The sequence below is a fragment of the Acomys minous genome (genome assembly GCF_964271855.1).
Source record: "Acomys minous genome assembly, chromosome: 12".
Lineage (NCBI taxonomy): Eukaryota > Metazoa > Chordata > Mammalia > Rodentia > Muridae > Acomys > Acomys minous.
The window spans coordinates 112,011,993-112,023,394 of NC_140493.1; the positions used below are offsets into that span (position 1 = coordinate 112,011,993).

Sequence of the window (11,402 nt, forward strand, 5' to 3'; positions counted from 1 at the left end):
CTGGCCGTACCCAGGGGCCCTAGAGGGCCAACTGTGAAACCCTGCCAGCAGGCCCTGCCAAGTGTGCAGCTTGGGAGGGGGTGTGGGGGCTGCCTCCCTGCCGAGGAAGTCTCTCAGGGGAGGTGGTAATTGGTTGGAAATGGGATGGACCCAGTAGGCACTGGTCCTGGCCAGATGTGTGTGCTCCAGATGTTGGGCAGGGAGGGCTCCGGGGAGGCTGAGGAAATGTGGAGTGCAGCTGGGCCAGCCGGACTGGGACGTGCCCTCCACCGCGGGCTGCCCCCACCTCCCCAGACTCAAGCAGGCATGGGCTCCAGATGTGTCAGCCGGAGAGAAGAGAGCTGTCAGCAGGCAGAGCCCTCTGTTGGTCCCCCCCCAACCCCCCCACCCCAACCAGTCCCGCCTATGCTAAAGATCCTCCGAAGTACCTGTTACTCTGAGACATCTTAAAGCAGGATAGGTTCTAGAGCCCCCTCTGTTGGGAACTCAGGCCTCTCCTGGGCTTTTTTCCCATGCTAGGATGTACCTTGTCCACATGTCTGATGTTAGCTTTGCGATTTGGTTTTATAACTTGGAAGGTGGCCCTGGGTCCCCAGTACCCCTGGCCTGGTCATTGCTTGTGCATCCCCCTTGGTGCAGGAAGGGTTAACCCCCTCCCTGGCTGGCACTCGGGAGGGAGGTAATTGCAGTTGGCAGCGGGCACACAGAGCTCTCGCTCCTGGCACCAGGCACTGCCGTAACTCAATGACTGCTGCGCTCAGGCGTCCTGTTTACAGAGCGCAGTGGACCCACACACGGTGCACAGCCCGCCTGCCCATGTCCTAGGCAGAGAGATTAGCACCCCAGCACTGCTGGAAGGCCTGAGAAACCTCTCTTTGTGCAACAAGAAGGGGCTGTTTTCCAAACAGGGCAGGTGACAAGTGAGGGACAGTTGTTAGAGTAATCTGGCCTTTGGGCTTCTGTTCAGAGCACACATGTTGGGCAGGTGATAAGCAGCAACACTCTCCTGGGTGGAGGGGAGGTCAGCCAGGTCCTGAGAATCCAGTGGGAAGAATGGAGTCTTCGGCCCAGACCACCTGGGATGTTTTCTACCCCTGCCCTCCCGGCAGAGCCCTGGGTGGGGACCGGCTTGGCCAGAGCTGGACCCTAGTAAGAGACTCCATGGCCAGCTGTGGGTGGCCCCAGGCCTTTTGTGTCTGCTGGGCATCTCCCAGCTGGCCGCCACATCTGGCTCCCAGGATGTTTGCAGGAAGGATGAGGGCGGCGGCCAAGCAGCAGGAACAGGCAGGCGATGGACGCCACTCAAGATAGGGCTGCAGCCCTGGACTGACCACCGACCCAACTTCCGTCCTTGTAACCGACAGTGCCCAGGAATGTCGGCCCGCCTCCTACTCAATAGAGACACATATGCCTGCTTCCGCTCCATCCTACCCCCAGGGGACACCACCAGCAAGAAGGGCGGTTTGTGGGTGGCACCACCTGCCCGGGAGAGCGCCCAGTCCTGTCCCCTATTGGGCCGGTCGCTCAGAAGGGTGGGTGGAGGCTGACAGCTCCTACAACCGTTTACTTCCCCTTGCAGCAACGGTTGTCTGGTAGAATTTGCTTATGACCCACCCTAGGCACCCCCAAACCCCAGGCACCCACATGGGGCTCCGCCTCGGCGGGTTCTGTTTTCAAGCCCTACGCCCAAGGGCGCCCACATGGCTGGTGAGAGCCAATATCCAGGCCGTGTGCTGTAGAGGGCAGAGCCGAGCCCTTGGCCCTCACGGCTCTGTCCTACCATTCGCTCATGCTGTATCCCCAGTCCTGCACTGGAGGCAGGAATAGGGGCCCAGCTGTGTCACAAGGAGAAAGCGTTCGTCTCTGGGGCCACTTCCAAGGGCAACAGGAGTCTTTTTTGCCCACTGCTGGGCACCCACTGTGGCAGATGTAACATGAAGTTCCCAGAGGCAGGTAGAATGCCCAGGTGCACGCAGGGCAGGAAGCAGGATGTTTAAGACTCCGTACAGCACAGCACAGGGCTCACTGGGGGCTGGAGACAGGTGTGTGGGCAGACAGCCGTCCTGGAGCGGGAAGCGCACACTTGCAACCTTCCAGGTCCCACCTGAGAGCGGCAGCAGGTCCATGTCTGCCTGGAGTCATCTGACAGTACATACCTTCCGGGCCTGTGCCTCAGGTTACCCCCTCACCGCCGCCTCCTCCTCCTCTTCCTCCCCACCCTAGGGTGTCCCCCGCTGCGGGGGTTCCCCTGCCTTCTACGTCTGCAGCCTCACTCCCTGACAGGCCACATGGCGCAGCCTGCTCTGTGCGGTAGAGGCCAGGGCGGGCGGGGCGGGAGCGAGTGGCAGGCTGGCTGGCTGCCCTGGCAGCGTGCCTGGCTGCTAGTCTGACGGGGTGCCAGCTGGCTCCACGTGCTGGAGCCTGTTTCTCGGCCATGTGTGTACAGGAGGGCGGGGGGCAAGGCAGGCAGGGGGCACGCGACACGGCCAAAGAATGGGGGTTATCCAGCACGGGGGCTTCCTGGGCAAGAGGCCAGGAGACCCGGCCTTACCCTGGCCTTTCGTCCCTTCAACCACCCCTAGAACATAGAGACGCAGGGACTCTGTCTCGCCTGCCCACCGCCTCCTTCCTGCCCTGGGCTTTCTCGTGTCTAGGTCAGGCAGACGGGGGCTGACAAGTAGCCCTTGTGGGAGTTGTCCGTAGGTGCACTCCTGCTTATGACAGGGACTCTCAAGACAGCCAGAGCACCCTCCCCTCACCATCTGTAAGGCAGCTGTAAGCGGGGGCCCAGGCTTCCTGTGTCCCTGGAACAGCTGGGGGCTCAAGGGCTGCACCCTGGTGTTGGAGGAGCCGCCCTGAAACATCTGGCCTGGAGCAGGGACCTGCTTGCTGAGCCCCAAGCCTTCTGGCCCCTTGGCTCACCCAAGATGACGGGTCTTGCCAGAAGTGGACGTCAGGGCCTTGGGGTAGGGTGGACAGCAGAACTGGCCTGGGGCAGAGGTGAGTGGCCAATTGCCAACGGCCTGAGTGGGTGCCACTGGGGTGTGGTGCAGCACAGCTGGCCCTATTGTCAGTGACCGCCCCCACCACCACCACCACCGCCACAGCTGCCTGCTTTGGGACCACCCACAGGGCAATGAAAAGGGGATGCTGTTGCTAGGGGGCTGGGGATGGATACGGGAGCTTGGAGCTGACTCAGCCCTGCCAGCCGTGGTCTCTTGTGCCACCTGGAGGGGGAGCCATGGGCACGCGTGCCAGTACTGGCTGCCAGCCGAGCCAACTTCTGTCAAAGCCACACCCACCCTGGTGGCCACTTCTTCTCCATCCCTGCCTGGCTAGATTCCAGTGAGACAGGAGCCACACACAGGAGCCACACCAGTGTACCCTGCTGTTCCAGACCCCACACACTCCCACGTTTCTCCAGCTGCCTCCGCCTCCCTCAGGACTTACCACAGGGGTGAGCGTGGGCTGGACTGTGTCCAGCCAGGAGACAGGTCCTATGCAGAGCCCACCCTCTTGGGTGGGCCAAAGGCTTTCCCCTGAAACTGCCCCCTGGTGGCTATTTCTTCAGACTCTGGATCCTCGCTCCCTTTCTCCTGTTCCATTTGGTCTCCTTGGAACAGACTTACCACGTGAGCCCTGTGACTCTGGCTGGCCTAGAGCTTGCGGTGAAGACCAGTCCGACCTAGTAATTGCAACGGCCCCTTTGTCTCTTCTCACTGCTGCCGTGGGCATGAACCATTGTGTGGTGTAGTCTCTCCTTCCTTCCTTTTTAGTTTTTTTTTAAAGGTGTTTCCCCCCCACCCCCACCCCCGAAATAGAGTGTCTCTGTGTAGCCTTGCCTGTCCTGGACTTGTTTTGTAGACCAGGCTGGCCTCGAACTCACAGCCATCCTCCTGCCCATGACTCCCTGAGTGCTGGGATTACAGGTGTGCGCCACCATGCCCGGCTAATTTTAAATTTTAATTATGTGTATGAGCATGTTTCTCTGTGTGGGTATGTACACGCATGAGTTGCAGGACCCACAGAACCCAGAAGAGGCCATTGTGTCTCCTGGAGCTAGGTCACAGACAGATGTGAGCCACAGATGTGGGTGTTGGGAGCAGAACTCGGGTCCTTTACAAGAGCAGGACGCACACTTAACTGCTGAGCCGTCTCTACATCGCCTGCTTCTATGAATAAAATGACCCCGCCCCACCCCTGACTGCCCCCAGAACCCTGGTGCTTCCTCTTTGGTCCTCTGCTTCATCCTGGGCCTCCCAAATTTCATGGTGTCCCACCCATGCCAACAAAGAGCTGCTGATAAGGAAAATCTGGCCGCTGGAAGAGTTGGAGGGCAGGCGGGGGTCAGGGGTGGCACATGCGTTTAATCTCAGCACTCGGGAGGCTGAGGCAGGCGGATCACTGTGGGTTCAAGGCCAGCCGGGTCTACAAAGCATGTCCAGGACAGCCAAGGCTACACAGAGAAACCCTGATGTTGTGAACTCTTAGACACTGCCCTGGGAATTTGGTGCTCCCAGGTCAGGCTCCCCCGAGCCAGCCTCATTGCAGCCTTCAGGAAGCAGCTGCAGGGGCTCAGGGCTTCTGCCTCTGGTGGGCACATTAGCCTTAGGTTCCCACGCTCAGCTTAGAGTCTCTGGGCCTGTTTCCTCACCTGAAGCCACACTGGTTAACGCAGCTGCTTGGCCCTGGGACACCACAGGCCGCCTCCTCTCTGCACTGCAGGTAGTGGGGACGGCAGTGGCCGGGGTGAATCACTAGGTAGAAATCTTCCTGGATCCTTGGGTCCAACCTGGGCAAAACCCAAGTTGACAGACCTGATGCACATGCTCACTGCCCGTGTGCGTGTAGTTCCTGGCACAAGGGACCTCCTGGGAGCGCTGCAGAGGGTGTGGGTGGCAGGGCTGTTGTCCTAGATGCCAGCAGAATGTTGGGGCCACCTCCAGGGTACTCTTCCTCTGTAGTTTGCCCATCATCAGTTGACTTCCCCAGCCCCCTGTCAGGCTGACTGGCCAGTGCCAGGCGCCTCCCTGTGACATGGAGGACTGTCCCTCTGGATCCAGGGCAGCCTGCCCGTGGGAGCCTGGCTTCTTGGGCCCTTGGTTATCCCTCTCAGCCCGGGGGCATGGAGACTGCAGGGCCTTGTTCCCTGAACACTTGTGGCTCCGCGCTCTGCAGGCCTGAGGGAGGAGACATACCCTGAAGGCTGGCATTCTAATCTCTAGCCACTTGGGTGGTCAACCCTGGGGGCCGCACTGTGAAATCCTGGCCTGGATGACTAGGAATCTGGCAAAGTAGGCTGAGGAGACCCTAAAGCAGGGGCATTTGGCAGGCAGAGCTGGGGTTGTTGCTAGGTTACTCCCTCCAGCCACTGAAGCAGAGATGGCAAGTGTCCTGCGAACTGGCCGCTACATCCTGCTTGTTCCCAGGGCAGACATTACTAGTCAATCAAGCAGCATGAGAATCTAGCCGAGAATCTAGCGTCAGGATTCTTAGCCCAGCACTCCTGGTCTATCAATGAGTGAGCTACAGTGGATCTCACTGAGGAAAAGGGCTGTGGTCTGCGAGAGGGCTAGTACCAAGTTACTGTGGACCGTGCAGAATAACAGGAAATAGGCGCCGGGAATAACTTGAGGGGAGTGGGAACCAGGCCCCAGGAAAACAGAGGCAGTCTGCCTGAGGACCTTCTAGGTACCTACCTGTCCTTCTGGGTGGGCAGGGGGAGCCCCCACCTTATGGCTTCCTGACCCAGGTGCTGGAACTAAAGGCATGCGCCACCACGCCCAGCTCCCTATGGTTTACTTTTTAAAAAAAGATTTATTTGTCGGGCATGGTGGCACACGCCTTTAATCACAGCACTAGGGAGGCAGAGGCAGGCAGATCTCTGTGAGTTCAAGGCCAGCCTGGTCTACAAAGCAAGTCCAGGACAGTCAAGGCTATACAGAGACCCTGTCTTGAAAAAACAAACAAACAAAAACAAAAACAAAGAAAAGAAAAAGGAAAAGAAAAGAAAAAAGAAAAAAAAGATTTATTTATTTATTTTATGTATCTTGAGTGTTCTGTTTTCATGCACACCAGAAGAGGGACTCAGATTCCATTATACATGGTTGTGAGCCGCCATGTGGGTGCTAGGAATTGAACTCGGGGACCTCAGGAAGAGCAGCCAGTGTTCTTATCCACTGAGCCACCTCTCCAGCCTTGCCCTGCAGTCTTTTGGCCTCGCTGTCAGCCATCTTCTTTTCTTTTTCTTCCTGTTGGTCAGGAACCCCTCACTCTAACCATCAAGAGGGGCTTTGGTAGTTGGTAGGCTTTGGTAGGGCAGGAGGGCAACCTAAGCCTGACTTCTGCATCTACCCAGGGCCGCTTCCCCTAGTCGGCTAGGAGTTCCGAGGCAGAAGGTGGCCTCGGATTTGTCTGTGGTCACTGGGGCCATCACAGAGGCTCCGGCTGCAGATGCTTGGAGGCTGTAGGGAAAGGCACCTGCCAGCAGCAGGTGAACTAAGCCGCCCTGGCAGTCAGAAGTGTGACTTGTGAGGCCCTCTCTGTCACAGGGTCCTTGATGCCCAGGCCATCCTGACCAGGTTCCTCTCTGGCCCTCTCAGAGCAGGCCTGGTCTTCTTGGTCCCTTCAGGACGCAGCATCTCCCGGCCTTGACGTCCAATCTCAGAGCAGCAGCTCTGATTCGAAAGTCATTTTCTGTCTTTCTCTTTGGTTTAGGGAGTACAGTCTTGGGGGGAAAGAGAGGGCCTTTCTACTGCTAGGCTAAGAGGACCCCCCACTTCTCACTCTGTCCCCAGGACTCTCTGCCCCCTTTCACCCCTGCTTTTCTTTCTCCAGCCAGCTCCTCATCTGAGGCCCGGGAGACAAAGACCCTCCGCGCATCAGAATGGCCAGTAGATTTCAGCCCCACTCCCTGGACTGGCGGCTGCCAACGTTTTCACAGCACCCGAAGTGCCATGAGTGGGAAGGGCAGGCGTCTCATGTTCAGTTAGCCAAGTGCCCGTTGCCCCTAGAGAGCAGGGCCCAGGCCTCCTTAGGGGGTGCAAGTAGGGGGGTCTGTGCCTGGAAACATTGTCTGGGAAGGAGGAATTTACAGACTTCTGTTTACCAAAAACGAGGCCCGTAAAACATTTAACAGCAGCCAATTACGGGGGACAGCTGCAGCGGTTTACACGCACCCCCAGGTCCCAGCCCCCCTGCCCAGCTGCTCCCACCCAGGCCCCTTGGCTTTTGTCAAGTCTTCCAGGAGCTGAGTTTAATCTGGGTAACATCTGCTGCAGATGTGTCCACACACACCACTAGGCCAAAGGGGCAGGTCTTTCAGCCGTGGTCTGCTCTTGAGCTATAGGGGAACAGGCCTGGCAGTGGGCACTGTCCCCACATCTTCCCGTGTGGTCTGAGGGTGTGCTGTCATCCGGGAGATGGTGCTACACCACGCAGGCAAGTTTCCCCCGTCACAGAAATCTCTAGTCTTCACACGGCCCCCTGCCTTATGACGCAGCCGGAAAAGCTGCGCTGTCAGACGTGCAAGATAGATGCTTTCCTACGTGCGGTACCAGAGGCCACCGAAGCAGAGACTGCCCCACAGTGTCAGTAGGCAAGGGTTCGGGTGGTGACTCCTCAGTGGGGTGTGGCGTGTGGTCTGAGGGTCCTAGGTGGTCTCCGCCCCAGGCTTGTGTGCGTGTACTGCGAACTGTTGACCAGTTCTGGGGGCTTTGCCTGAGCTGGGTGCCAGGGATGCTCCAGAGCTGCCTGGCCCTGTGCCACAGAGGCTCCTCTACTTCAGCATCCAGCCAGAACGGCTTTTGGAGGCAAGACGGGCATGGCAGGGTGGCACTCATGTACCTCAGGGGCCTGCCCCTTCAGGGTTCCCCCTTGCTCCCCCAAACACTCAGGAGTCCCCGTCTCAAAGTAAAGCGAGGCTGAGTGACTGACGCTGGGCTGTGGATCTTGTTGGTGGCTCCACTGTGACCCTGGGAGAGTCCTGGTGCCTGGTTCCCTGAGCCCTGTGGCTGAAGCTGCCTTTATCAGATAACAGCACCTGTTGCCCTGGCTTCCTCCCTGCCAACGGGTGGCAGCCTCCTCCCCTGTGCGAATCCCTTGGGGAGACCCTGAGGACTCCCCTGTCATAGTCCAGCACTGCCCGGGAAGCGAGACTGTCAGGAAGCTCTTGGGACAACAGTGTCCCCAACGGGAAACCCTTCTAGGGCCTGATTGCCATGGGGACATGTCCGTGCAGAGCTCAGCTTGGGCGCACCCTGGCTGTTTCTGCTGTAGTTTGTCTGTGCCTTTGTCTGGGTCCCTGCCTGCTGCTCACAACAGGCCTGAGGGTGCTCCAACCCCACATGCCCTTTAGACTCAGAGTGGCTTGGTTGAAGACCTTGTAGGAACAGCTTCAGTCTGACCCAGGCTCCTCGAAGATCCCGCACCCTGTTGTTAAACAGAGAAAGCCGGCTTTCTGAGCCAGCGAACCAAGCTGTCTTGGTGACAGCAGTGGGAGGGTCAGTAGCTACCAGCAGCCACTCCATGGTGGGTGTGATGGAGGCCCAGGTCCCAATGCTTCTGTCAGGCCTGTTGGGAGGGGCCAGCCAAGAAGCCGTAGACCTTGTGGCTAGTGGTACCTTATGCCGACAGTTCTGAGCCTCCCAAGGGGAGCTTGTAAAGTGCTGCAACTTTTTCCCCCTCTAAAAATATGTTCAGGGGGGCTGGAGAAATGGCTCAGAGGCTGAGAGCACTGGCCGCTCTTCCAAAGTTTCTGAGTTCAATTACCAGCAACCACATGGTGGCTCACAACCATCTATAGTGAGATCTGGCGCCCTCTTCTGGTGTGCAGGCACACATACAGGCAGAACACCATGCATAATCAATAAATAAATCTTAAAAAAGAAAAAAGAACTAAAGTTTTTTAAAAGTTAAATATTTCAGATGTATTGGCTTTATTTTATGTGTATGAGGATTTTACTTACAAATATGTCTGCTACCCACAAAGATCAGAAGAGGAGGTTGGGTCCCCTGGAAATGGAGTTATAGGCGGCTGTGAGCCATTCTGTGGGTGCTGGGATTGAACCCAGGTTCTCTGCAGGAACAGCCATGTACTCTTGGAACTCACTCTGTAGACCAGGCTGGAGTCAGTAACTCAGAGATCAGCCTGCCTCTGCCTCTGGAGTGCTGAGAGTAAAGGCCTGTGCCACCATCGCCCGGTGACAGCCACTGTCCTTAACCACTGTGTCATCTCTCCAGATCCCTGTGCTGCAGCTTCTGTGGCCCCCTCCCCAGTGCTCGCCACCAGGGCTCAGCCATCTTGCCAGCTAGGACCTCATAGGGCTGGGGAACAGGAACGCTGTTCCAGGTGTGGGCCCAAGGTCAACAGGGTGGGATTACTATGCCGGGTTGGCTCAGCCCTTCAGACCTTTGGTTGCCTGTGAGGGACAGACCAAGTCTGAGAGGGGCCCCCTTTGTACTACTCAGGGTTGCTGGGTAGCAGCTGGGGCTAACGTCTCGTACACAACATGGCATGCCTGGGACCTTGCAGACCGGATGCCTCGCTTCCATAGAGAGCACGGTTGAGGGAAGAGGCTGGTGGCTTCCAGCGAGTGGGAACTGGCCGCATCTTAGTTTCACCTAGTTAGAATGTGAGTCACCCAGGCCAGCCTGTGGTACAGCCGGACTCTACCAAGACCATATGCTTCCCCGGGTGCCTGTAGAGGGTGCGGCCTGGAGGCCCTGTCTTCTGTGGCTCTCCCTTGGCTGAGAACTCACGGATAGCTGTACTGCACCCTCCTTTCAAGCTGCCTCTCTGAGCCCCTCTGTTGCCTGGCCTGGAATCTGCTGCCACACCAGGCACTGCTGGGAGGGACTCAAATGCAGCCTCTCCCTGTCTAGCCCCTAGCCTGTTAGCAATTCAGTTTGTGCCGAGTCAGGGTTCACATGACGTATTGGGGCTGGAGAGATGGCTCAGCGGGTTAAGAGCACCACCTGCTCTTCCAGAGGTCCTGAGTTTAATTCCCAGCAACCACATGGTGGCTCACAACCATCTATAACATGATCTGATGCCCTCTTCTGGCATCCAGGTATACATGCAGATAAAGCAACGATAATACATTAAAATAAATAAATAAATCTTTTAAAAAAAAACACGACAGTGTTGATGGGTTGATTTTCCACCAGTGGGGTGGTGAGCGGCTCTGGGGGGTGTGCTGCTCCTGGGCTTCTCGCCTCCTTGGGGACCAGGGAGCTAAGAACTGTCTCTACCTACAACAGTGCTTTGCTTCCCTAGCTTCTGCGTACCCCAGATTTTCGGGGAGTCTGGCATCTACCTTCCTACCCGTGAGCCACTTGGATCACCATGGAAACGGCAATGTTCTCTACGGGCAACATCGTCTCTATGGAGCCCAAAAAGGCAAGTGCTGTGGGGCGCTGGGCGTCCCGAGGGGGAGGTAGCTCATGGGGTACCAGAGGGCCGAGTCAGCCCTCGGCCACCCGTGCAGACCTTGCAAGAGTAGCGTTTGCACCTCACACCTGGGAGTCTGCAAGAGCTGGCCAGAGATCTCCGTCCCTGTCATGAGGCGAAGGTGCTTTGTGCTCTGTCTTTTGAGGGTCTGTTTACTTTTTGAAATTTTGGGGGGGGACGTTCTCCCATGGTGTGGCTAGAGGCCGGGGCTGGTATTGCATTAGTGACCATGGTTCAGTTTCAGGTGGACCCTATGACATGATAAGACCCAGACAGAGTCCCCAGAAGGCGAGAGTTAGTCATGCCAAGGGCTATAGGGCTATATGTACCAGGGCAGAGTTAGCCATGCCAAGGGCTATGTGTACCAGGCCAGAGCTGCGTATTCCGTGTGGTTCGAGTTTCCAGCCCAGGCTATAGGAAGGACCACCAGTCTGAGGGGGTGCCTAGGGGCCTGCTGGGGGGTGCTAGTCCCGGGTGACCCCGTGTAACAAGGCACTGGTGTGTGGAAGGTGCAGATAGAGTGAGGCTGGCTTCGACAGATCCCTAGGGAGCCCCAGCTCCGGCAGAGGACAGTGTCCACCATCAGGAGCCGAGAGATGGGCAGTTAGTTCAGAGTGCCTTCGTGCGGCTCTCCTGGACCAGGAAGGTGAGCTAAGGACTGAGGTTCTGCACGTTTGGGCCCAGAAGAGTCTCCGAGCTGCTGAAGCTCAGAATAGCTTTTGGGCTAGCTGTGGTTAGCACAGGCTGCCCTGGTTGGGGTGCGGCCAGGAAGTCTCCGGCAGCCACACCCAGCAGCATGGTGCCATCCTAGACAGCCCTGCCTCACGCTCCCAGGAAGCAGACTTGGGTACTTGTGGCCCACGAGCCCTCAGTCCGTGGTCTCCCCTCCATCAGCCCCCCCTGCCCCCCTCCCCCCCCCCCCCCCGTGCCTGCAGCTGTTTTGACAGCATCT

The 11,402-nt window shown here is 57.7% G+C and overlaps 1 protein-coding gene across 7 annotated transcripts in view; it reads left to right on the forward strand.

The window, feature by feature from the left end:
- Nucleotides 1–11,402, forward strand: part of BAHCC1 (BAH domain and coiled-coil containing 1) — a 62,282-nt gene that overhangs the window by 26,340 nt on the left and 24,540 nt on the right. For all 7 annotated transcript variants that reach the window (XM_084748168.1, XM_084748170.1, XM_084748167.1 and 4 more), the window contains one exon: nucleotides 10,277–10,399. In XM_084748168.1, the coding sequence (XP_084604294.1) occupies nucleotides 10,277–10,399 (123 nt within the window). The remainder of the gene's footprint in view (nucleotides 1–10,276; nucleotides 10,400–11,402) is intronic.